General features: G+C 30.8%; 1 protein-coding gene across 2 annotated transcripts in view; it reads left to right on the forward strand.

The window, feature by feature from the left end:
- DACH1 (dachshund family transcription factor 1) overlaps positions 1–27128 on the forward strand; it is a 408633-nt gene that overhangs the window by 294713 nt on the left and 86792 nt on the right. For both annotated transcript variants that reach the window (XM_020290319.2, XM_076009384.1), the window contains one exon: positions 1609–1743. In XM_020290319.2, the coding sequence (XP_020145908.2) occupies positions 1609–1743 (135 nt within the window). The remainder of the gene's footprint in view (positions 1–1608; positions 1744–27128) is intronic.

The raw sequence follows: 27128 nt of genomic DNA on the forward strand, positions 1-27128 counted from the left end.
AGGAGATACCTTAAGGCTTAAGGCTTCAATATTTTTGTTTGAAAATATTCTATTCTTCATCAAACTTTCACCTACTGATTATCCCTGAAATAATTATTACTAGGCTGGGCACAGTGGCTCACACCTGAAATCCTAGCACTTTGGGGAGGCCGAGGCAGGAGGATCACTTGAGGCCAGGACTTGGAAACCAGCCTAGAGCAACATAGTAACATCCTGTCTCTACAAAAAAGTAGAAAAATTAGCCTGGCTTGGTGGCAGGTGCCTGTAGGCCTAGCTATTCAGGAGGCTCAGGTGGGAGGATCACTTGAGCCTGGGAGTTTGATGTTGCAGTGACTTATAATGATGCCACTGCACTCTAGCCCAGGTAACAGAGCAAGACCCTGTCTAAAAAGGTAAATAAATAAAAATAATTATTACTAATGATCGTTGCTAAATGGCAATTCCTAATATATTCTTATTATATTTAAAAAAATTCCATTTTCCAGAGAAAGTAAAGTTTTCAGGAATGATTATTTTTCCTCCAATTTTGCAGAAAACCAATATTTTTCATGGGAAATTCATTAAGTAAATTTATTGATTGGATTGTGAAAATCATGAGTGTTTTGTCATCTACTTTATCATCACTTTAGTGACAGATTACTGTTAATAGTTCAAGAGATCTATTTTGTTTAATGGTCACTTTTATTTTTAAGTTTGAGTTCAAAACTATTTTTTAAGAAATACTTTGATATCTATGAAATTTTGTGTTTTATAGGCTACAATAGAATGGGAATATTGAAACCATGATTCCAGTGCTTTAACTTGTGGAAAACTGTATTTACCTTTTCAGGTCACAAGAATATTATCTATTAAATTGTAACTTCATAGTGTTAGAGAATTCCGTAATGTTAAGATTGTAGTTCTTGCAGAATTAAGGAAGATTAGATGCTGGAGAGATAATCTGATGCAATAGATTAAAAGAGTGAATAGTTCATTGTTACTGATTGTACTGGTATAGCCATTCAAAATCATCTCAGCTATTTAAAAAATTAATTTATACAAAATAAAAATAAAGTTAAATGATGTCATCTTTGATATTATCTGCTTATCCTCAAGAATTGTCATGATTATCAATTCTCATAGTGTTTTTAGGGATAGATTGTAATTTTAAAGTTGGACCATTACATTATATTTACTTTTTTTTTTTTTTTTTTTTGAGACAGAGTCTCACTTTGTTGCCCAGGCTAGAGTGAGTGCCGTGGCGTCAGCCTGGCTCACAGCAACCTCAATCTCTGGGGCTCAGCGATCCTACTGCCTCAGCCTCCCGAGTAGCTGGGACTACAGGCATGCGCCACCATGCCCGGCTAATTTTTTGTATATATATTTTTAGTTGGTCAATTAATTTATTTCTATTTTTGGTAGAGACGGGGTCTCACTCAGGCTGGTTTCGAACTCCTGACCTTGAGCAATCCGCCCGCCTCGGCCTCCCAAAGTGCTAGGATTACAGGCGTGAGCCACCGCGCCCGGCCTCATTATATTTACTTTTGAGTCCAAAGAGTTAAATTGATTTATTTGAATGTTGTGTGTTATGGTGTTTTTGTGTTTATTCTTTTGTTTCGGGCTTAACAGCTGTCCATCAGAATGGGCTGTCCATGAACCAGATGCTAATGGGCTTATCACCAAATGTACTCCCTGGGCCCAAAGAGGGAGATTTGGCTGGTCATGACATGGGACATGAGTCGAAAAGGATGCATATTGAAAAAGGTAATATATGATTATGTGGCCTTATTTTTCCTGTTCAATTTATGAACTAGATTTTAATGACAGAATTAGGTATATCTCTATATTATGTAAAATAGTATATAAGTACTTTAAAAACCTAGAATATTAAGTAAAAATTACACCTATTCAACAAAAAAAGAAGTATGAATGAGACCTGCTGGATTTCTCTTATACAATAGGTAAGTTGCAATTTAATGTCTACTATACTTAGAAGAGTATTGTTTGTCTTAATTGTTATCTCTTAGTTCCTAAAGGTCTGCTATGTATCTTTCTCAATGTCTTTAGAGTTACTATTATTTTACTAGCATGAGAGAACAATAATATGCCAAGAATGATTGTAAATCTTTTGTTGGATTAAAAGACACGTGATCTTTGGACCAATAAGAAAGTAGAAACAAATTTTATAAGTCATTGTATTAGTGTCTCAAAGTGTATGTGACAAATAACAAAGCCCAGATAGTGCAAAGCTACAAAGGTTTCCTACTTCTCAGTATCAATATAACCCATTTTCACAGGCAAAAATGTACATTTTAATGCCCTATTTCATGAAGTTATGTCATGAAGAAATTGAAATATTATTTTAGTTTGCATATTAGAAATTTAATCTGGTGGATGCAAATACATATTTTCAAATTGTAAGTGTTAAATATGAATATAGGAGCCTCTCTACTTCTTTTTTCATTTTAACTTAATATTTTCAAATTTTATAAATGTAGATTGGGTACTTTGCCTATCTTTTTTGACACATCTATAAAATAATCAGTGTTATAAATAAGAATTATTTCTTTGGAAAATATACAAAGGGCACAATTAATTGTTTGTCAAAAGGAAAATTTATAAAGTTGGCTATTTAAATAATCAAATAGAAATAAAGGCATGGAAAGAGATTAAGTCAAGGAGGATCAAGTTAAGGAGGAGCCTTTTTCCCCTCAGAAAGACTACCCATAAAAAAGTAAAAATGCTTGCATAAAACATTTTCCATTCAACATGAAAATAGGTTTGCTAAGTCTCTTAGGCTTAGGGAGAAAGAGTACAATATTTCTACAGCTTAGATTATCTACACTATAAAATGTCAATGAGAAAATGGCAATCTTTTCTAGATACTAACATGTTAAAATCTAGGCATAATTGATAAATAGCATAAGAAAATATTATAATTATTCATTTTGAAATTTGATATCAAGTGTTATTACTAAGCTAAGTGTACTATAAACAGTGCATCACTAGGCCAGATAGTCTCTAAATTTCTCATTTGAATTTTTTCACAAGCTCTTCTTCAATAATGAGGAAAAATGTTATTGACATTATGCAGTATATATATTTTGACATACACTTTTTACATTTAATCAAAAACTCCTTCATAGCAATACTATGAAAATTAGCATAGTTATAAATATAGATTCACCAAAGATTCTAGTTTTAATTAATGATATTTAAATATAATAATTAATTATATGAGTTAAGCAGTCATTGTCTACAAGGGTCAGGAAAAAAATAAAACCCTATGGAAAATTATTTGAGTGACTCTTTTCAAATTTCCCATGGATGCTATTTATCCAGTTTAACCTGAGATACATAAAAGGGAAGTTAATTTATGATATACAGTGGATGTCAGGATATTAGGGCTTAATTGTCTTGCAGAACCCTGGTGGAGGGGGTTTGGAGAGAAATGTTTAGTTCAGAAATGGTAGTGAAGAGAAGAACACCAAAGGCACAACTAGTACCATAATTGGAGTAATGAATCTCACTGGAATTTTTGGTGGAGAGCTTTATGCAACTTTATGCTTCAAATTAAGTGGAGCTATACTTTTCATGATTATTTATTTTTTTTAAGTCATGAGTGTAATATATCTTTTTATTTATCTGTTATTATTATAATTTTACCACCATGGAGCATTTTTGAAACAATCTACTAGGTTGATCTAGACATCTTTTAAAGCATTTTCCTTGTTATTTGAAAGTTTTTTTACTCACTGGTGTACTTCCACTACTTGATTGTAAACTTCTTGGAGTCACCTGTGTATTACATGTGTTTTAAACAGACTGGCAATCTTTGAGGGCGTACTGATCTAGGCTGAATCACTAGAAGATTCTAAGAGATGGTGGAGAGTTAAAACAACTATGAAAATTACATTCTTCAAGGATTAATAGCAAGGCAAAATGTGGAATTATCTGACCTTTAGAAAGTACATTTATATGAAACACAGTAGAACTTTCTGACCATGAATATACATAAAAACTTACTATATCACTAACAGTACTTCTTACCACATCGAGGTTTTCTAAATGGTTTTGCTGTCAGAACAAAGACCTTGACTATATCTCAATAGTTTCTCAATATTTTAACATATATTTTACAAGGGAAAATAAATTTTTAACATTCTCCCTAGAAATGTGAAATTACCATTGATTTCAAATGTAGACATATAATCATGAAATTTTTAATAGATTTTGATTGTCCTATAGTAAGTGTTTTGTTATGTGATGCTCTTTTTCTTGCATGCATCTTCTCTCTTTTATCTAGTTTTCAGCATACTGAATTAATAGTAAATATTCATGGGCTTTCTAGATTGATAGAGCCTACTAAATTAAAAATTGTTTTCTTTCATGGCTACATTTATCATGTGCCTTATAATAGCTCTGTAACTTTCTTACTACTCATATCTGTATTAAACAAGTAACTTCATTTAGAGACATTTGTAGAGAAATTAATTATATGTTTGTGTCATTTTAGGCTTGAACTTAAATGTAATTTGCTGCCTACCAACTAAATCATCCATAAGGCAATAATTCTTAAGAAAACATTGATTCTAAAAATAGATACCAAAATTAATTTATATGGTAAGAATCACTGTCATTTGAAATCTTCATCATCAGTAACTTTTAAACATTTTATGTTCTTAATATTAACTAGATCTTGGCTCCATTTATTAGACAAAAAAATTAAGTTGCCATCAGCTGAAGGACCAGTGGCTTTATAAGAATTAGAATTCAGAAATACCAACTGCTAAGTAAATTCACTCTTCCATTTTTAAAATAAAGAACAGTTTATGAGTTTGGGACTTAGGAGGCATATAGTTAAAGAACATTCAAAACATAAATGTGTGTATCAAGAAGTAATAGACATAAAAATACTCTTGCAGTCTTTTCAATTGTAAGAAGAAATGTTTTTAAGGTTATAAACTTTAATTAAAATGAGGAATTTTCCAAATCTATGTTCTTAGGAAAACTCAGATTCCACACATAGCATGACTTAAAAACAATCTTACTATCTTTCAATTTTTCCAAACATCCTGAGTTCTCAAGATCTTTCTGGGTTTTAAAAACATTGCTGGTCATTTTCCTCAGTCTAAACATAGTGAAATAGGCAATAATCATTGACATTTCAATTACATAAACAGACTCACTGTTCCTTGATGCTGTACCTCTCTGTTTCTCTCCCACACATTTGTGCATTGATGCTAATTTACAGGGTTTCTCTCTCATGCATAATCTGGTTTTGGTTTTCCTTAAATTGCTGCTACTTTCAACACATTTTTGAGCATACTTCTAACATTGCCTATAATTTAATGTGCAGATTTTTGCTATTATGGAGTTAATCTAATTTTTGACTTGTCAAAAATTAAATATATGATAGAGATAAGCCTGTCATATTAATTTCTTCCAATTGTAGAATACATTGATAGTTGGGGCTAACTGTTCAATACCTAATTTATATAATTGTAATTTCAGTCTTGGATTAAGTATTCCAATGCGATATAATCAATTAGTAATTTTTACTGAAAACTAGATAGGTGAAAAAAAAAAGCAAATGAAGTACAGAAATAGTCTCTCTTTCTGTCTCACCCACCTCAGGTTTTTTGCTAGAGTTGTGCAGAATTTTTCTTAATATGTAGCCTAATTTCTTCTCAAGGTTAAGCATTTTCCTTCATTTGTTTGCATAAGAAATCGGAAAACCTTCTTTCACTAGTGACTCCTGTAGGACACCAGCATTTTAGAAGAAGGGCTAATTTGAAGAGAGGCAGGAAACACAGGGGACTTGCTTCAAGGCCACAACACATTTCTTCTGTTGCATGTTCTGCTTGGTGGCCAGTGTTCATGATTTCCAATGTTTGACATATTTGTGTATAAGATTTTCATTTTGGTGCTCTAAAGTGAAGGACAGAGCGTTAAAGGTACTAATGTATTTAGCAAACTGCCCATATTTGGATTTTGCCTCTTGTTAATATTTTAGATCTAACATCCAACCTCGTCGACCATTTTTATACAAAGCACTTTTTAAAAAATGACTATGCCATTACTTTTCTCAAGTTTATGGAAATAATTTTTTGAAATATGTTTCTTTTTGCACAGTTTTCATTGTTTAAAATTGTAACTTGGCCGGGCGCGGTGGCTCACGCCTGTAATCCTAGCACTTTGGGAGGCCGAGGCGGGCGGATTGCTCGAGGTCAGGAGTTCGAAACCAGCCTGAGCGAGACCCTGTCTCTACCAAAAATAGAAATAAATTAATTGACCAACTAAAAATATATATACAAAAAATTAGCCGGGCATGGTGGCGCATGCCTGTAGTCCCAGCTACTCGGGAGGCTGAGGCAGTAGGATCGCTGAGCCCCAGAGATTGAGGTTGCTGTGAGCCAGGCTGACGCCACGGCACTCACTCTAGCCTGGGCAACAAAGTGAGACTCTGTCTCAAAAAAAAAAAAAAAAAAAAAAAAAAATTGTAACTTTACTTAAATTAAGATTGAGACTTTGGAAATGCAGCAACATGTATGTAATTGGAGGCCATTATGTTAAGTGACATAATTCAAGCACAGAAAGGCAAATATTGCATGTTCTTATTCATATATGGGAGCTAAAAGTAGATCTTATGAAGACAGAGAGTAGATTGGTAGTTACCAGAGGCTGGGGGAGGGAGGTGGGAGGTAAGAGAATTTGATTGATGGGTCCAAATATACAGTTAGATAGAAGCAATAATATCTAGTGTTTGACAGATAAGTAGGGAGATCATAGTTTACAATAATCTATTGTATATTTCAAAGTAACTAGAATACAATAATTCAAATGCTTCTAGAGTAAAGAAAAGACAAATATATAGGTGATGGGTATCCTAATGACACTGATTTGATCTTTACAAATCATATGAATGTGTTAAATTATCACATGTACCCTGAAATATATACATCTATTATGTAGCAATTTACATAAACCTTAAAAGTAAATAAATACGTGGGTTTCTTCTTTTAAAATTTAGATTGACATTACACAAATTGATTAATAATAAATATTACAAATATCCCTGAACCTGTTAGTATCTCATGTGACTATATATGTGCATAGACTGAAAGCCCCCTTTCTTCAGAATTTTCTATACTTTGATAATGTTAATACATGTTATAGGGCCATGAGTATTTTTATCTTTAAAATACTCTAACATGCAACTCCTTCTTCACTTATATCCTTCAGATATGATTTTCTTGGTACATCTTAAACATCTCTTATCAAATATTCTCCCTAAATTTTACCTACTCACGTAATTTTCCTCCTCAGTTTCCAAGCCTGTGAAATAAAAGTGTTGAACTTCATACTGATACTTTTAATTCTGTGATTCCTAACACTGGACAACAACAAATTTCTCTGGATCCCAGAGCTCTTTTTTAAATAAATAGCAGATTTCATATGCAAAGCCACTGATCAGCTAAAGCTTTCTTAAGACACTGGTTTTATTATTTTATGAATTATAATTTCTAGAAGCTGAGCTTATAGTAATATTTCAGTGAGAACTTAAGAAAATGCTTACTATAAGATTTTCATAACAACATTGAAATGATGGGCAATTGGTGTAAAATATGTTTATTCATTTTTTACTTCATGTCCCTTGATGACCATACCATCACATTGAACTTCCAAATTTCTCAACTATCTTCTCTCCTATCCAAGATGACTCTGGTTTCTTCCCTTGCCTGGGGTATATACACCCTCTTATCCATTAGTTCAACTTCTCTTTCGGGCAGGGACTATGTCTTCTCACTTTCTTTGCAAATATAGCACAGGATCTTGCATTAGGGATTATGATACATTTCTTTTCAGAGTTAAGTGAGATAATATATATCTGAAGTGCTTGACTCATATAAATATTCAATGGAAATCATAGTACTATCAAATTAGCTAATGGGCATGTGGCTTGATTATATAAATGGGAAGGTATACATGATGTAAACCACTGAATTAGAATACTATCTGTTTACAATTCATAATATCATAGTTATCATGATTGATGCTTGATCTCAAATGGAAAATTTGAAGCCATAATATTACAAAGAGTGTTTTGATTACATATATCAAGATTGTTAATGTGCCACAGTTTTGGAAGAAAAAATTGCTAAAGTAACTACGTTAATCAGTTATTTTTATATTCCTGATTTTGAAGTACTTGCCTGATTAAATTTTTATAGTATTAAAAATAGTCTTAACTTATTCAATACAATTTTATTGAACCTGAATTTATTCAATCAATATATTGTAGAGAAACAAATATGTTCAGTTGTGTAAATTATAGGAGATACTGGGTATCAAATATGGATGGGCTGAAATAGAATGGCTCAAAAATAGAGTGAGATCCCCTCTGATGTTTAGAAATTCTGTTTTTGAACTATTCACATGTGCCACTTGTAAAGTGAATTACTACAATTTTACGTAAAGTTTACAGTTTTTAGGAATTTATTCTTATGAAATTAATACAAATATTATTTTAAAATATAGACTCATTTTCCGATGTAGAAGTCCCAGTTACTTCCCCACTACATCTTTAGTATATCTTACCTAAGTTTAGGTTTCAGTAACGTTTCTGGATAATGAGAAAGTTGAATCATGTTACTATATCAAAGAAACTTGAGAGTATTTATAAATGTTATAGATATACTATATATGTTTGTAGTAGTTTTACTTGTAATCATATAAAATGTCTTTTCTTCATGGAAAAATCATAAGAAACTATTAATTATTACACTTAATTTGTTTTATTTTCTTGATACCCTTTTGGTAGGCATGGAACAACTCATTGTTTCCTCACTGTTTCCTCACTTCCTCACTGTTTAAGAGATATTGTTATGTAGTGTTACCTATAGAGAATATTTTTACAGCATTAAAAGTAAGGGAGAAAACAAAATACTACTGGGTTAACATATTAGTTGCACATATAAATTTGCTTCATTTAATGATTTATCAATCATTATATATGCCCTTATTTTATTTTTTTCAAGTAATATGTTAATTGAATAACTGATTATTTGTGTTAATGAATTGAGTATCTCCAGTTTTTTATTCTGAAGTTTATTAGCATATTGCCTAAACTATGGATTTCTTTCTATTTTTTGCTAGCTTCTGGTTGAAATTTTACATGGTCTGGTCTAGAAGTGTTCTATAGGGGATGTGTACATTTTTTACTGTCTATTTGAAGATTATTCCAAATTGAAGCTTCATTTTGGAAACAGTAACTGATAATCTCACATGGTTTAGTGGAGCTGAAACTATTTTTATTTTGTACATTTAAATTTTGTAAATGGACAGATATGTTTTTCTCAATGAACCACAACGCTTTATTTCCTGATTAGATTTATTTAGAAATGTACCAAAAATGACCATTAAAAGATCAGTGATTCAGATGGCTTTCTTATTATTTTTTAATCTGAAAACATAACAAAATTCAAATGCTGAGTTTCCACAGATATTAGATTACTCTGTATGATATTGTGTTTTTATAGAATAAAACAATAGACTATCTGCAGCTGTATATATTATAACCTAATATTTTTGAAGTTTGCTGACCTGAGATATAAATTACTATATGTGCATATAATTATTTGACTTAATATGAAAACAAATTAAGGTTTTTATCTCATATCCAATCTTCATTAAATACAGATCGATTTCTATAAATAATATGTGCTTTGTTAGTTCAAAATCTCTTCTAAGAATCTAAATTTTAAAAAAGAGAATGGACTGCCACTTAAAAATGTCTCTTCAGTCTTCCCTAACATTCATGGTGTGTTTTTACTGAAACTTTGTTGTAATCTCACATGTGCACATATATGCCCCTGCACTCGCATAAGTACTTACTTTTGATTGGTAGATGATGGAGTGCTCTTACTTTGAATGCTATGAGTTAAGAAGCAGAGTAACAACCTTGTTGTCTCGTGTGGTTGGAGGAGTTTGAGTTCCTCCATCAAACCGATGGAAGGATTTAATACATTCAGTCAGCCTCGTTTGTAGGACTTGCAAAATGATAGCAAACCTGAGGTAAATCCTGAAGATACTGGAACTAATATGAAGAATTTATATGATACATTTGATCAAAAGTTTATATGGAACTAGTGGCTATTATGGTTAGTGCGTAGTAACCCGATGATATTTTGAATATATTTTAAAGAGATATCATCCACCTGCTTTAGACAACTGAGCACATGTTTTCCTTTGACTTTTCCTTGCCTACTATCATTTAATTTTATCCTTTGACAGACTATTCCTAGAGATGTATGTGATAACTTGGGTGTATCTTAATCAGTTTTGACCAAGTAGAAGCCATATTTTAAATTTTCTTTAAAATTTTACATTACATTGTTGCTAGTATCTTATGCTACAGTTTCAGAATATTAAACATGTACAATTGTTTTAACTACTGTGAAATTGACAGATGAAGCTGAAAACCAAAAGCACCTTTCATGGGATTTTAAACACTATTTTCCTCCATATGCCATCCCAATTATTATTTAGATATTACATTCCTAATTTACTGTTAAGGTTGATTAGAATTCAAGCCTCTCAAAAGCATGCACCAAAGGTCTTGGGCTGTGGAAAACATTTTTATAAAATAATCCATTAATGCAGAGGAGTGCAACTAAATTAGTTAGCAATTTGCTGAGCATGAATTAATGAACAGAGCTTCTTCCAGCTCCCAGAGTTGTAATTTTCATAATAACCTCAGACCTTTATTTGGCAGGTTGTTTAGTTTTTTCGTTTGAAGGTTTTCATTAGTCTAATGAGGACTGTGCAAGGGCGAGCAGTCAGCACAATTTACATGGGGAAGCTATCATAATAAATGAAGCAATTTGAATAACACGCAAGGGTTTATGCAACAAGATAAGAAGAGATTGTAGAGCGAGATTTAGAGGTAACCAATACATTAGACCAACTAATAACTGAAGTAATCCCAATAAAAGGCTTAAGTGAAAGGAATGAAATTAATGATATATACAAAGTTGTAATGATATGATACATGATTCATTAGATTAATAAAATAAGTATTCAATTGTTTTTACTGCTTTTGCTCTAAGCTTTGTTTATATCAGGCATTTTAATTAGGATTGTTCACTAGATCACTTTGCTTAGTTAACTTTTAGACCATAGCTGAGGTTTTTAATGATATTTTCTCCTTCTTATTTAATCTTTATAGCCTTGATAGTTCTTGAATTACTTGTATGCAATATATTGTGTATGGAGATGCTTTTTAAAAGTAATTGCATATAGCTCTACCTAAGTGGTGATTAAACTTTAGGGATGAATGCTTGATGTGTTTCTAAATTCTTAAATACAATTGTTTTTGCTTCTGTTCTAAATAAAGTAGCCTAAAGTTGTAATGTTGTACAATTTCATATCAAAATTATAATATATAAAATTTTATTGATAAATTTCAAGATTAAAATGAACCATTTTTAAAATATATTATTAGAAATTTATTAATTTATGTCCAGTGTAAATAATTCATACATGTTAGAAAACCTACTTTAAAAATAGCCATAATTAGTTTTCTTCTTTACATATCTCTCTTTTGAAAAATGTAAGTTTGTTCACGATGATTTGAGAATTGTACTTTGGTGCAGATAAATCAATCTGATTATCCTATGTGTTTTTACAAGGTCATGTTGTGAGGAAAGAATTGATAGGATTATTATTTTTTTTAATTTTATAGCAAGTGATGTAAACTTTAGAAAGTTGATCTCATGTTTGATATGTGGAGCCAAATTACTTTAAAAATAAGTAAAATGTAATTTTCTACATCAATATGTATCAGCCTGTACCAGGTCACGACCTTGAGGGAATTTCTCTTCTTGTATGTCTTTAAGTGACTAAAATTATGCACTTTTATGAAGTCTGCTGTTCTGTTCTCTTCTCGTAAGTTGGAAGTACTGATACACGTCTCTTCCTCCCTTTAAAATCATAACTTCTTGCTGTAGAAAAGTTAATAAATAATGAACTTCCTGATTGTTAATGAAAGAAACAAGTGGCTTAGTCTTCTTTTCATTTGCAAATTTATTAAAAACCAGTTTGGATTTTTAAAAAAATTATGATGACTAGGTATTTCAAACTTGTAACATTTTACATTTATGGTTTATCATTTAGAAGAGAGCAAAATGTAATAATTTTGTGGTCTATACTTTCTTAAAATTTTTTAAAACAAAAACTACTTGTGGAAACTGAGATCATTAATTAGGTGCATGTTTCATAGGTTCATCTCTCCTTTCTTTTCTTTTCTTTTTTCTTTCTTTCTTTCTGCATTTGAAGTATAGATATAGGTTTAAATAAAATTTTTTAGTTGAATATTATCTTTGGATTAATTATAAAATAGCGATAGCTATGAAATACTTTGAGGTTATTAGTAAAACATGAAAATAAAGTTTCTTTATACTTTCTAATAATTTTCTGTACTTCAACTTTATTATTATCATTATCATTATTATTATTAATCTATTCTACCATGACACAAGTAATGTAGAGTTATTGTGAAAACTCTTAGATTCACAAAAATTTTTATATTCATCTACGAAATGATTATCACTGGAAAAATTCTAGCATGTGGTTAAAGAACACAGCCTTGGAGATAGAACTCTGTATCCAAGTCATGGTTAAAAGTGTCAACTTGGTAAATTATATAACATTCTTGACCTTCAGTTTCCTCATCTTTAAAAACTGAATTAGTAGCACCTGAAAATAACAAAGTTGTATTATGAGAACTAACAAAACTGTTACATCTGTATAGATATACTGTATACATGTTGTACTGCGTCAGTTAGGGGCTCATCAGAAAACAGACAGCTCATAGGAATTAGATAACTCAAGGCGTAGGCAGAGGAGAATGCAGTAAACCAGGGTGCAGTAGAAGCCAGGCTGGCACATTCTTGTGCACCATCTGATCTGCTTACTGGGTTGTTCAATTAAGTGATCCATCCAGAGAGCATGTCTTGAAGACACACAGATCAGAGAGCAAGGCAGAGAGGGTGGACAGTGAATCTGAGGGGCCAGGTAGGAATATAGGGATCGTAATTCACTACATTGCAAGTTCGGGGAGCATGTGGTTGGGCCTATATTATTTACAACTGGATCTTCAGTGTCTGTCACACAGACTGGTGCACTGTCATGTGTTGAATAAAAGAGTGAATGATTTATTTCATCAGTTGTCATTGGATGTAAGTGATAGCACTTAGAAGAACACAATTCCAGGAAACATATGTGGAAGGGTATAGGGTAGTTTTACAGTCATAATCTCAAATGTTTAAATAAAATCACTGCAAATGGTTCCTTAACAGCTTTCAAGTAAAGTTACCATTTATAAAACAGTAAGCAATTTTTAAATTTGTTCATTTATCTATTAATTCAGCAATTTGTGATTACCTACTATGTGGCAAGCACTGTTCTTGTTGCTAAAAATTTAGAGATGAATTTTAAATAAAGGCCATAAAACATTACACTTTCAAGACCATACTAATGAGAAGGTTCTGAGTGAAATTGATGATACTGAGGGTTAAACCTATACATAGGAGTTACTAAAATGCCAGACTTCTTGTTAGCCTAAACTGTAACATCTATTCAAAAGTGGCCATGTGTTTTATGGCTTTGTTTTTCTTTTACATTTTGTTAGCAATGATGAATACACAAGAAGGTTTCCATTCCCTGTTTGCCACACCCACCCAATAGGTACAGTGCAGCTTGTTTCAGAATTGCTGTAGACAGTGTATGTTTCAGTAGTAACAATGGGACAATCCTAGGGAAAATATATGCAGTAAATTACTATCATGTTAAGGAGGAGAGAAGATGTGATTCTTCTTGGTCAACCTTAGCAGAAATTGTCTGTTTAAACCTAAAGCTAGGGATAAAATGCCTTTCTGCATTTTGCTATTATTTACAGATGAGGCAGAAGACAGGACAAGATCTATCTCATGAATTAAGTGCTGTAATCAAGGGAACAATTTTGAAGATGAATTGTACTATATTCTTCAAATCCATATTGTCCTCCTTAATTGCATCTAGGAAAATATTCCAATCAAGGCAGGTGGACAGGTTAAGTGTAATATATCTACTTACCTCATAATTTAAGTTAGATATGCTGTGTATCTTCTAGAAAAGTATTTGGCCCAGAGTATCTGATCAAGAATGTTAGTCCCTCTGTCTAATGACAAATATATTAGAATTTTAACTATGTCTCTATTCATGGAGAAAGAAGCATTATGCAGATCAAAGTATTTTTTGCTAGTTTTTCCTCTGAACTGAAATTTATTCATTTGCTCTTGAAATTTTTGTTTGTTTTATCATCTAAATATTTTGATTTTTCAGCTCATATCATCTTTATTAGTATTCAAATTGATTAAAAAAAAACCATTGGATTATGAATCTATAGAAGACTCTAGTAAAGGATGTGTGCTGATTCCAGTGTATTCTCCAGACATAACTCAGAGACAAAAACTGATACAATTAAATTTTTCTATTGTCGCTTTTGAGTTTCTTATAGTGAACTTAAATCCTTCAGATCCCAATACACATAGAATCCAAATACTTCAGATACCAATAACACAGGCCATGTTGTTTCCCACCTTAAATGTGGTTTTCATATTTAGGCAGTGGGTAAAAGGAGAACAATGTCTTTGCCCATAATATTGGAGGCAGTCTCTTTTTTGCCATTAATTTCAATTCGCAAGGGTCTTTAATATTTCCTTCTATAAATGTATTTTATTTCACTGTGATCCTTGTTCTCCTAAGATAACCTTCATAGGCTTGGAATATAATTGCTGATGATACAAGCTTTTAATCCCCTCAAAATGCCCACTTATTGTCCAAATTGAATATTACTTTTGGTTTCAAATAGCAAAAGTGCCTCCGATAGAGGTAGACTGCCTTAGGATTTCTTTTCTCTACTGTGTGCCAGTGGTACAGTGAGTAACTTTGGAGTTAGAATTGAGATTAGAGTTTGTATTTTTCATCTTCACAAAAAAATTGTCTTCTAACAAAATTCATGTATGAAACACTCACGGACTTTCAATGTTCTCAAAATCATAGCAGTGGTTGGAGATTAAATAGACTTATTCTCATTGGTTTAGACAAGCCCCAGAGGCGACATATTTATTTATCATGGAAGAATTTTAAGAGGGAAGTTTGTAATCATGATAATTATATTATCAGTAGTTAATGGCAACTATCAACGCATGAATTTTCCCTTTGTACCAATTATTCATAGCTAATTATTTAAAATTTTTAACACCAAATGAAGAAACTTATAGCAAGTATGAAATTAACTCAGATGATTAAAGAATAAGGTGTATTTTCTCACTGTCATATAATAGATTTATCTGTACCAGAATACGCTTTTTATACTTGATGTACAATCTTGAAATTTGTAATGCTGAAGAGAAGAACTGGGCAAAGATCAGTGATTTTGCCATAAATGTCAATAACTTTTTAAAAGGATAGCTAACTAAAGGATATTAAATGTTTAAAAAGCTCCATAGAATTCTGCAGCAACTCATTTTTAGAACTCATAGAATCAACATAATTGAAATCAACTGCAAAGCAAATTTCATAGGGTATTCTTTATTCTTTCACTAATACAAAATTTAGCTTTTGTGTTATCATCATGTAAAAATGTCACTGAAATTCCATGCAAAAATTTTGTGTTTTTACACTGTTTTCATTTGATTATAGCAAAATACTTCTCTTTTATGACAGCTAATGACTTGTATAATATTATCAATAACAAAAAATAAAATATTATATGAATGAACTCATATATTGAACACATAACCTAGAGAATAAGCTATGTTTATAAATTGCAAACTCAGTATGCTACTTGTAAAGAAAACAAGTCATGCCATTTTTTTCTAAATAATGATCATTAAGACAAAATAGGTCAAACATACAAAAAGTTTAAGAGCTCTTAGAAAGACATTTCAGGAAATCATAAAAACATTTCCTTGAGTAACTAATACTCATTGTCAAGTAAGGAAGCAATCATTCTTTGGTGTTGGTTAGTAAACCTCTTGTACCTAGTTGTAAGGAATTCTATAGTAACATTTATCTGGGACCATTAGATATCAGTTTTTAACAATAAAATTATCAATGAACTTCATTATCTGTAAGGAATTGGGTTATAATTTGCACTTATCACTTACGAAAATATTTCTAGGAAAGTAATAGGGTTCATCATTACAGAATAGTGTTTCTTTCCTACTTCATGAAAAATATTAAGTAACACAATAATCTAAACATTCTTAAAATAAGGAACATGGCATTTACTTTATAATAGATATGTTTGTATAATAGATGTATTAGTAAGCCAGGGATGTGTGTTAAGAAAGTTTTTGTGGGATTAATAGATAACCAACCATATAGATTTTTATGTTGGTGATATTTAATCAATAGCTTTAACATTTATTTTTAACTTGGGCCACATTCTAGCAGTTGAAGTTGAGTTTGCTAAATATAATATTTTTACCATAAACTAAATATCCTAATTTGTGTAACATAAGACAAAACCCTACTGGTTACTATGATGTTCATAGGTCAGTAAAGTTTCAAAATGATCTTTATTGTATTATAAGAATTATGATGTTATATAGAATGAAAGCTCCATAAAAAATCTGGATTTTTTGATATGTAGTATCAGTTTCATTTATTAATGATAGTTATGGTGATATATGCTTCTGTGATGACCCACATATAATATCCGTCCTAAGAATGACATGACCAAAGGCATTTGTAATTATATTTACTTCTGAAAGATTATGGTTTATAGTTAAAACAAAAGAGGCATCCTGTCATTTTCTAAACCCGTTAAATGTGACAGAATCTATTTTTCTGCCAACTTGTGAGGACCAAGCAGAGAGCAAATTTGCTGTGGTCAGCTAAGTGTAACCACTGAGCAGGAAAGTGAATTTAATAATGCATTATTGTTCTTCACTGAAGGTGAACTGTTACAGTGCCTTTGTTATAGCAGACTTTGCCTCTGCTTAGGTTTCCAGATGCTGTGTAGATTACCTGATTAAAATCTCTAATGCATGATAAAATGTACCAGGTATACTTTTATATTAACAGAAATGCATCTATTTTAGGGCCATAATACTTAATCTAATTGGAAATATTTTTCAATTATATTACTTTGTGAATTTGTATTATAAATAAACACATTATATAATATAGAATAAATGACATGGAAGCATACATTCATAAAGTTTATCTTATACTGATGATGGATCATATTATTGATACTGAGCAGAAATTTCTAATATTTTATGATACAATTAAGAATATGATCTTTTAAATTGTTTATTTTGACTATTATTTTAAAACAAACTAAAAAATAAGAAGATACCCTTTAATGTAGAATCAGTTCTTTCATGACCACTTTCTTTTTACTGCATTTTTTTCATTTCATCTTCTTTTGAGATTTTCTCTTATAATATATTGATTAACTGTAGCACCTTCATAAAAGTTTTAGCTCTCCTTGAGTTGAAAAATGACAATAAAAGAATAGAACTTGGTGTAATTTTTACTTTCTCTATGTTCCCCAAATTTAACTCACTAAAATATGTGTAAAATATTACCTTAAGAGTATTAGACAGAAATATGAAATTTATTTAGGAAAGCAAAACCCCTTGTGGGATTTATGCATATAGATTACTGTTACTCTAAGTTTTTTTTTTTTTGTAACCGGTTGGAATTCCTGTTAAGATTTTCAAAAACTTTATGAATGTATTGCAGATTGTAGACATTTATATTATAGACTTATGATTGAGAATCAAACAGTTCATATTAAAGTCATTTCTGAGAGATTTTGGTTTTATCACGTCTTTTGAAGGGAACATTTCTTGTAATTCGCAACTGAAAGGGTGCAGGCAACCTAATCTCTGGTTGTCATTGCTGAACTTTATGGTAAAGAGGCGAAGAAAAGCATTTTTCTGAATATCAAGAACACCCATCATTGAATATCACTACGGGCCATAGAACATGCAGGTTCAAGAGACAGAACAAACCAGGAGGTGACAAAAAATAATAACAGCTAGACCCAGTGTGAGAGTGTTTTTATAGAACAGTGAATGAGAAAATGATTTTTACTATTTCTTTCCTCAACAAATAGAGATGTGTGTACATGGCAGAACCATAACAATTCAGCTTCATTTGCATTTAGAATATTTAGATATTAAACATTTTAATGCTAATTCAAAAGACTGAAAAATAAAATACAAGCAGCTGTACAATATTAAGGAATGTAAAATGAATTATAGCATGATGGTTAAACATAAATATCAAACAACTGCCTAAAATAGCCTAAATTCTTAAATCATATTATTGACAATGTTAGTCCCTCCTTTTAAGAGGCCAGGAAAGATTAAACAAAATTGAAATGCAACAAACACATGTTTTAATCTGACTTTGAATCTTCTGTTTATGCTTTTTTAAAATAAAAACTAGAGCACCATAGGTAAAGTAAGCATCAAACATTTAAAACTGCCGTTGTTCTTAAAGTTTGTGTGTGTGTGTGTGTGTGTGTGTTTGTATGGTTTTAAACTACATACACAGTATTGCTTGCACTTCCTAAAAATATCCAGAAACTCTGGTAGCTTGTTGTTGTTCGGTGCCTCCCTAGAGAATTCACATAAAAGCTTGAATATTCTATAACTGTTGATTTTGTTAAAATTTGAGGTTCCATTTTTTCCGCAGACTTTGTGTTAAAGGAAGCCATATGATCCCAGGTCTTCTGCACCCATCTTCAAGAGTACTTTATCTCTTGTTAGATCTTCAGGGGCCGTATTCACTCCGTCTGCCCAGTAGGATCCTCCTTAGTTACTGTAAGGTTTATAGTCTGGTCTTATGGCCTTATGTAATTACATTGTCTCATTTAATAATACCAGAGAACTAAAGGCTACTGTAGTGGGAAATGTATTAGCTCTACACCATTCAAACCAAACCACTGTGTTGTTTGGTTACTTCAAATGGTAGACATGTATAGTTCCAAAGCATCTAACTTACTATAGGAATATTCTGACTCTGTAAATGGTGTGTATTTCCCTTCAAGTTCACATTCTCTTAACTGTGCTGTCCATAATCCTTGTCCTTGCTCAGAATGCTTATAGAGTTAGGGAAGACCTTCCAAGGTTTATTTTGCCACTCCTGCTTCTTCAAACACTACAAATAAAATCACTTTTATGTGAAACGCCTCTTTTTTTTTCTTTTTGAAGAAAAACAGAACACCACAAACAAACCAAAACTCATATTATAGAATTATATTCATGTATTGCCTTTGTGATAAAATGATGAAAGTTAAGATGGCATCAAACATTTCAACCTATGATCCAAGTAATTAGCTTTTTAACCTCAGATTATTTCAATTCCTTCCATTCTCCAGCCTTGAGAAATAATCAATATGGAATATTTAGAAGAGCAGTGGCTGAGGGTGGAGCATTTAACTATAAAGGTCATGAAACAATAGTATAATGTGAGATGCACTTTATGAGTGATTATGTTTGCAGGTCTAGAGAAGTAGGAAAAGGTTCATTGAAAATTCTGAAGCTGGCATATCTGATGCATAAAATGAGTTGGATATTTGCGGGTTATATTTAAACTCATAGGGAAAAACATCAGTATAGCTTATATATCTATGATTTCAGTAGAACAAACTTTGTGGGAAAAATATCATATCTATATGTAAATACATATATTTTTACATTTTAATGCTTCTTTAGTAAACAGAAAATATTTATTAAGCAACTATTCTGGACCAGGGTAGATAATTTCAACAGGCTAGATAATTGGAAATAAACAGATTAACAGGGCACTTCATGGAACACAATTTCTACTAACAAAAACAAACAAGACAAAATTAAAGTTTAGTGTGATAAATCTAACAACCACAATATTATGGCACTAAGAAAGGAATGATTAACTAGGAAGGAGCCAATGAAGACTTTATTTAATCTCTCTACAGAACTCAACACTGTGCTAACATAGGCATTCCTGAAATGTCTTTCCTTTTCTCCCTTTCCTATTTTTCTCTTGTTTTTTTCTTCAATGCATTGAAGCCTGAGGACCAGGCACTGTTCTAGCTGCTGAGAGCATAGTGCTGAAGGTGATAAATAAATCCCCTACTCTCATGAAATTTATATTCTTATTAAATATATCAACAATAAGGAACTAAACAATAAACAAGGAAGCCAACATATGAATTTATACCGGGGATGTTTTTTGTATGACCTGTACAAGACTGGGTAATGTCAATGGAATTAAGGTAGGGCATCATAAATAGAATGGCATCAATAGGCTTCTGGTAGCTAGCTTTTGACCTGATGCCTGAATGACAAGACAAAGCCAGTCATAGCAATTTCTGAGGGAGGTGGGCTGAGGAGACATATTAAGCAAAGATAGCAGGGAAGACCAAAGGACTCAAGCAGCATGAACCTGACATGAAACTTCTTGGTTAGAGCATAAAGATTAATGGAGACAACATGGTAAGTTGAAGTCAGGGATGTAGGGAATGAGCAGATCTTAAAGTCTTTGCATTCCTTGATAAGAAGTTAGCATTTTATGAGTATTGAGGATTTAGCCAGGGGAATGGCATGATTCCAGTTGACTTCTGTGTTGCAAACATATCATCGGGTAGGTAGCTAGAATTAAAGAAGAAACTAGTTAAGAGGCTTTTAAAGACCTTTAAGTAAGAAATGATGGTGATTTTGATTAGGGTGTTAATGATTAAAATGGAGGGAAATGGATTGCTTGGGGTGGTGTTGACTGGATTTTTTGATGGATTTGATAATGGAAGAAAGGAAGATAGAAAAAGAAAAATCATGGTGGCTCCTACATTGAAGTGTGAGTGATTTGTGAAGTCCATCCTTGTTACCACTTTCAGCTACCATTTAGTTTAGTGCCTTACACAGACTAAATGCTCCACGTGTTTGTCAAATGAATGCATGCCATTTAAACTTGATCTGAGGAATGAGGTTTGACACATCATTACCATAAATGTAAACTACTTAGATTCATAGCCATTGGGCAGACGATGCAATCAAGGCCCAGAAAAAAATACAATTATTAACTGAGTCTTTTCTTCTCACTATTATGACTTGTTGGCTTGGAGTTCATTGCCTCCAGTAGTTTTCTGAGTATTTGCATTAAGTCCTGGGGTTTTAAGAAGAGAGTATATCTCAAGATCTTTCACTAGCGATGAGATTGTATCATTCCTAGACTAATATTTTAACCAAAGTATCTCTACATAGATCTTAAGGGGTAAAATTGCACTGGAGAAAAAGCATGAAAGATGCATATATACATATATATGTGTGTGTGTTATATATATACAACTTATATATTTATATGTATATATATCATGAGAAAGTTGTATATATATCTTTTAATGTATATTTTTAGGTAGTTTGAATCTTGATATTTCTGAATACATTTATTAATAAAATATATTTATTTGAATTAGAATCTTAATTGTTTTATTTTAAGAGATAAATTTAGCTAGATCTAATTTTTGTTAAATTTTTAACCAGAATAAGGTTTAGGAAGATCAAATCAATACATTCCTCTTAATCATTTATTATCAAAATGAAATGAAAGTAAATAACTTTATCAAACAGGACAAATATGGGCATTAGTCATTTAGAGAAAGTAATAATTTAAAACTTTAATTACTGTGTTTAACCATTTTCTACCTGAATTATGGTGCAAAATTTCACTCATTATTATCCAAAGAAACTATCCAACAAAATTAAAATATTTGCACTTAAGGTGTGTATTTTCCTTGGGTTTAATCAACTGAGAAGGCAATGCTAAACCATTCTTCAAAACATTTTTAAAAATAATCTTGAGATAGCTTATTGAATCTTTAGAATATTTACACTTTTAGTTGTCATAAAAATTTTCTTAAGTTTTATGTATTTGGGGAAATTATCAAAAGTATATGAAGTCAAGATTCGTAAATAAAGTATGTGTGTGAACAAGTTAAGTAATACAAACATTCACTACAGACATTTTTATGGAAAGTATAATGAGCAACAAAGCACTCTTGGGGACAAAAATTATTTACCTGACTATACCTTTTCTCACCTTTTGTAACACATAGAATCTCTGAAGGAATTTACCATGTTTGTAAAATAAGACATATTTACCATGTGTTACTTTCTATATGAGATTTGCTAAGTCTGTCTCATTATTTCATGATCAAAATTTGTAATAATCACTATCACTTATTTTTGAGTACTTGGTTAATAAAAATATTCTAAATTTTAATTGAAAAATCTTAGTGATACATTAATTGGAAATTCTTAAGCATGCTAATAGCTAGTTAGAGGTTTTAAATTTCGTAAGGAAAATTTACATGATATACAGCCATTATTATGTCTGTAAGATCTAAAAATGCAATCAATGTCTATAAGAATACTTACCTAAGATTCTTCTTATGCCAAACTTCAATCAGTATTATGCATTATACATTATGAATATATGAATGTTATAACAAAATATCGTATTGATAATGGCAAGCATGGTTTTCTAAATATCATTTTTCTATCTTATGAAATTAATGAGATGATGTAAAACATTTTATATTTACTACAATAATTTTAAATAACAGAAATTGCCAGATTTAAGTCATTATTCATTATTCTGGGCATTAAATAATCAATCACTAGCTCTTTTTCCAAATTATTTTAGCTTGTCACCTCTTTTAGATGAAAATAAAATGTTTCATCTAAAATTTTAGTAGCATTATGTGTATTTAACAGCTCATTTAGCCATAAACAGGAACAAAAATAAGCATGCAATTTGACTTTTGTGGGTCCATTTAGTGATTTTAAGTTTTTTCCTTTTCAATAGTCAATGTATGTACCATTAAATATGAGTTACAACTTTAATATTTTCATGACATTATATGACAATGGAATTAATAGTTTTTATTATTTAAAATATCACTACATCTTTAGTTATTTTCTGTATCCTTCAGAAGTTTTTTATATAAAAATTAAAGATTTACAATGCTATTTCATATTTTATTTTAAAATCTAGATGCTATTTCATCATTTATTTTCCTTCCTCATAGGTATAATTACCGACTTTGGGGACCATCAAAACATTGTTTATTCTTAGAAGCTAAAAGTTCTGGTGTTGATATTTTAGTTAATTTTATAAGTAAAATTTCAATATGTTCATGATTTTTTTTTACTTTTCTTAGTGGTTTATGCAGATTATTATTAAGATAATGACTATTCTTCAATAATTCCAAATCATTTATGAAATAAACACACAATTTAATTAACAAGCATACTTTAATTTTAAAAACAATTAACACTTTTAAGAAGATTCCCATCCTTTTATTGTTGCTATTGATGTTTGAATTTTTCCTTCAATTTATATACTTCAAGTTTAGTATACCTTCAGTCTGTCAAGAAAGTAAACAATAATAAGAATGTAAACCAACATCAAAAATGTTGCCTTGCATCGAGAGAACATTTCAAAGATTTTTTATCAGTTGTTCATTTTCCCCTGTCAGATGTTGAAATCTCTTACTGCCCCTCATATTGCACAGAAATGCAGGTCTACTGATAGTGTCTTCTTGTAGCTAAGCTGTGAAGAAGTCAAAATTTCATTTTGTGAAGGCAGTTATCACGAAAAGTGCTGCAGGCCTAAGTTATTGGTCCTTATTTAGCCGACCCAAAGATAAGATGTCTAATTTCCTGACCATGCTTCTAGTGTGTTTATGTGAGTCTCCTTCTTTCTCTGTGCCATTGAGGCTGGGGTGAACAAAAGGAGAGAAAAGGTTCTTGTTGAAAATACCAATTAGAAAATACACACTGATGCTATTCTTCAGTATTCTTTTATTCTGGACACTTAGATACCAACACGTTAAAATGTGTGTGTGTGTGTGTGAGAGAGAGAGAGAGAGACAGACAGACAGAGACAGAGACAGAGACAGAGACAGAGACAGGGACAGGGACAGGGACAGAAACAGAAGAAAAGAGGGAAAGGGAGACTTAATAAGTACATGCCCATGGAGATTTCATGGTGCTAAAGACAGAGGGAGAAAATGTCAAAGTTGTTTATATAAAAATGTTAAACAGGTATTGAAAAAGTCCCTTAAATAATTTTGATAAGATTATTTTAAATGACATATTGGAATTTAATATAGGCTTGAAATAACTGTGGTCATGTTTTTACAGTGATATTAACATCATAGTGTTTAAGCCTAATTTTAAAAAAAGTAATGGCCAAGCTTGGTGTTTTCTCCTAACAGATTTAAATTTCACTGTCCTATTTCTTCTTTTCTCATGCTGATTCTTACATTTGAAATAAAAGGAATTACATGTGGAACTTTTTTTTTTTTTTTTTTTTTTTTTTTTACTTCTTTCAAATCAGACTTCCAAATGAACTGATAAGGAAATGGAGGAAATATTTCTCTAACTGCAGTTAATGGAAAATCTCGGATAATAGGCTTTAAAGAACTTTTCTGTGACTCAGCATTTTCATTATATTCTCTTAACCATTTAAAAAATTATTGATATCACTTCCTGTGTTTTTAAAGAAATGTTTAAAACAACTTTTCTGACCAGTAATTCTAAAATTAGTGGTTTGGTGGTAGAAGTAGGTAAATCCCAAATTGTTGTTTCTAATAGAGTAAAAATACATTCTACATGTTTCTTGGATTCAATTGTTGCTAATTTTTCTAAATATAATGTATATCATAATTAGAAAAATATGTTATTAATATTATTTAAAGTTAAGCATAGCCTTGTATGTTTATTAACTAGAACATTCTATTTGATTCATAAAAATAAAATTAGGGAAATGTATTCATATATAAATGTATTTTAGGGAAATATATTCCCTAAAAATAGGGAAATATATTCATATATTATTTGCTATCATCACATATATCTCAGTTATTTTAAGATACTGAAGCAATTGCAAACTGGAAGAGGTAATTAGGGCAATGATCATAGATTATTTAGAGTGAAGCACTTTTTCCTAAATCTTTTTTTAAATTTATATTTAGGATAACTGATTCAATCAATAATGAAAAGAGGAAGGAGGTTGAAGAGTATTTATTGAATGCCTACTGTGTACCAGGATGCTTTATACATTAGATCTTTTTTTGCATTCAGCATTTCTCAGTATCTCATTCTTCACCAATAGAATAAGCTTTTCATAATTAACACAATTAAGGGATGCACTTATTACTTTTTATTTTGGAAAAGATTTTCCAATTGCTTTTGTGTTGGTGTTGTACAGCCCTTTCTAAATTTCTTTTGGTGGAACAGTTTAACATGTAAACAGTAAATTTTAAAAGATGGCAAATAAATATCTGAAAAATGAAACTCATACAAGTTTTATAAATATTTCCTTTTACATTTTTTTTCACTAATATCATTAGTTTATTTTCTGCTTCTCAAATGAGAGAAGAATGAACATTATACTAGTAAGAATTTGTTGAGTGGCTACTATATGCCAGACATAGTATGCATGTACATACATAAACATATTAAATTCAGATATATGTGTATAAATGTGAGTCTTCATCAAACTAATTATATAAAAATATAATATTGATTTTAAGAATGAGGCTTAAACACTCAATATGATGGAACAGGCATTCCAAAGAAGTCTTTGACCCATGAGCCTTTGTTTTTCATTTTGCCATCCTGTTTTGAATACAACACTTCTGAAAATGGCAACATTAATAACAAAATTACACAGAACTTAGAAATCTAACTCATTTTCCTATTATGTTATCTCTGCAGATAGGTATTGGGGACTGATTTTTTTCTTATCCATTCTTTTACTCACGTTTTAATATTTCAATAGTTAGTAGGTCAAATCTTATTCATGAATTTTTTAAAAGAAATATTGATGATGCAAATCAAATTCATTAAACAGAGTTTTACTTTGTGTACCTCATATGAAGTTATAGAGTTTCAGAATTCATACTAAAGGGCTTCATCCATAGTTTTACAACTTTTGCTGATTTATTACTTGAGTTTTTTCTCACTTCCCATATGTTTATTGAAGGACAAACATCTTTTCTGTGTTTGTAAAGTTACAAACACCTCCCCAGATTTTCTTCCATAGATGCATGCAAACACCATGTATTTGAAATTCAGTTATGTTATGAAATAATTTGAGTGAATCAAAAAACTTATATTTATACCTGCATGATAAATATGCACATTTTATAAGACAAAAAATTCAAATAAAACGTATTCTTTGTTAAACTAAACAACTCTTCCTAAAAAATTAGAGAGACACTCACCTCCTAATAAAGGGATATCTACATATTCATATGGACAGAATGCCTGTTGTTTATTATTTAACCAGAAGAAGATACCTACTTGAATTGTAAAATTTCTCTAAACATAATTATTTTATTTTTGTTTTTATATGTATATATTTTTTTCTAACTCACTGTCTACCACCTACCACCTCCATCTGTCCTCCACCCTTCATGTTGATCATAAGGGAGAAAATATAAGCCTAGAGACAATAATCTAAAAACAACCTAGAAATTATCTTTAGAAATTCCTTCTTCTTTTATTTGGATTGAAATAAAAGTAAGATGAAATAAAAATAATTTTTATAGTATAAAGATATTTGAATTAAGTATGTTTCTCCATTTACTTAATATGATTTATTGTATATCACAGTACTAGTTTCTAATATTAAGTATCTGATTTTTTAACTACAAGATGATCAGCAAATATGATTTGCTTAAACTATACATAGAACAAACATCAAAGAGCACACAGGAGCAATGATGAAAACATATTTTTCTCTTTCTGCAAGTCCAACATGGCCTCAGGATTGACATATAGCAGTAAGAGAGCTTTATTTGTTGTTCCATGCCCTCCTCTATGTAGTAAAACAAATAACATTAAATTTTCCTTTGTGTTTCTAAGTATAGAGATCCAGAAAGCATTATGTTTTCAATGATAGTGTTTGTTATTCACTCAAACTTTACTACCTCATTTTTCTATCTGTGATGTTTAATTCTTTTGTATTTATTTCATACAGCATACTTTAATTTTATTTAAAAGTCCTATTCAAAAAATCTTCAAAAGAGA

This window comes from Microcebus murinus, chromosome 13, assembly GCF_040939455.1.
Source record: "Microcebus murinus isolate Inina chromosome 13, M.murinus_Inina_mat1.0, whole genome shotgun sequence".
Lineage (NCBI taxonomy): Eukaryota > Metazoa > Chordata > Mammalia > Primates > Cheirogaleidae > Microcebus > Microcebus murinus.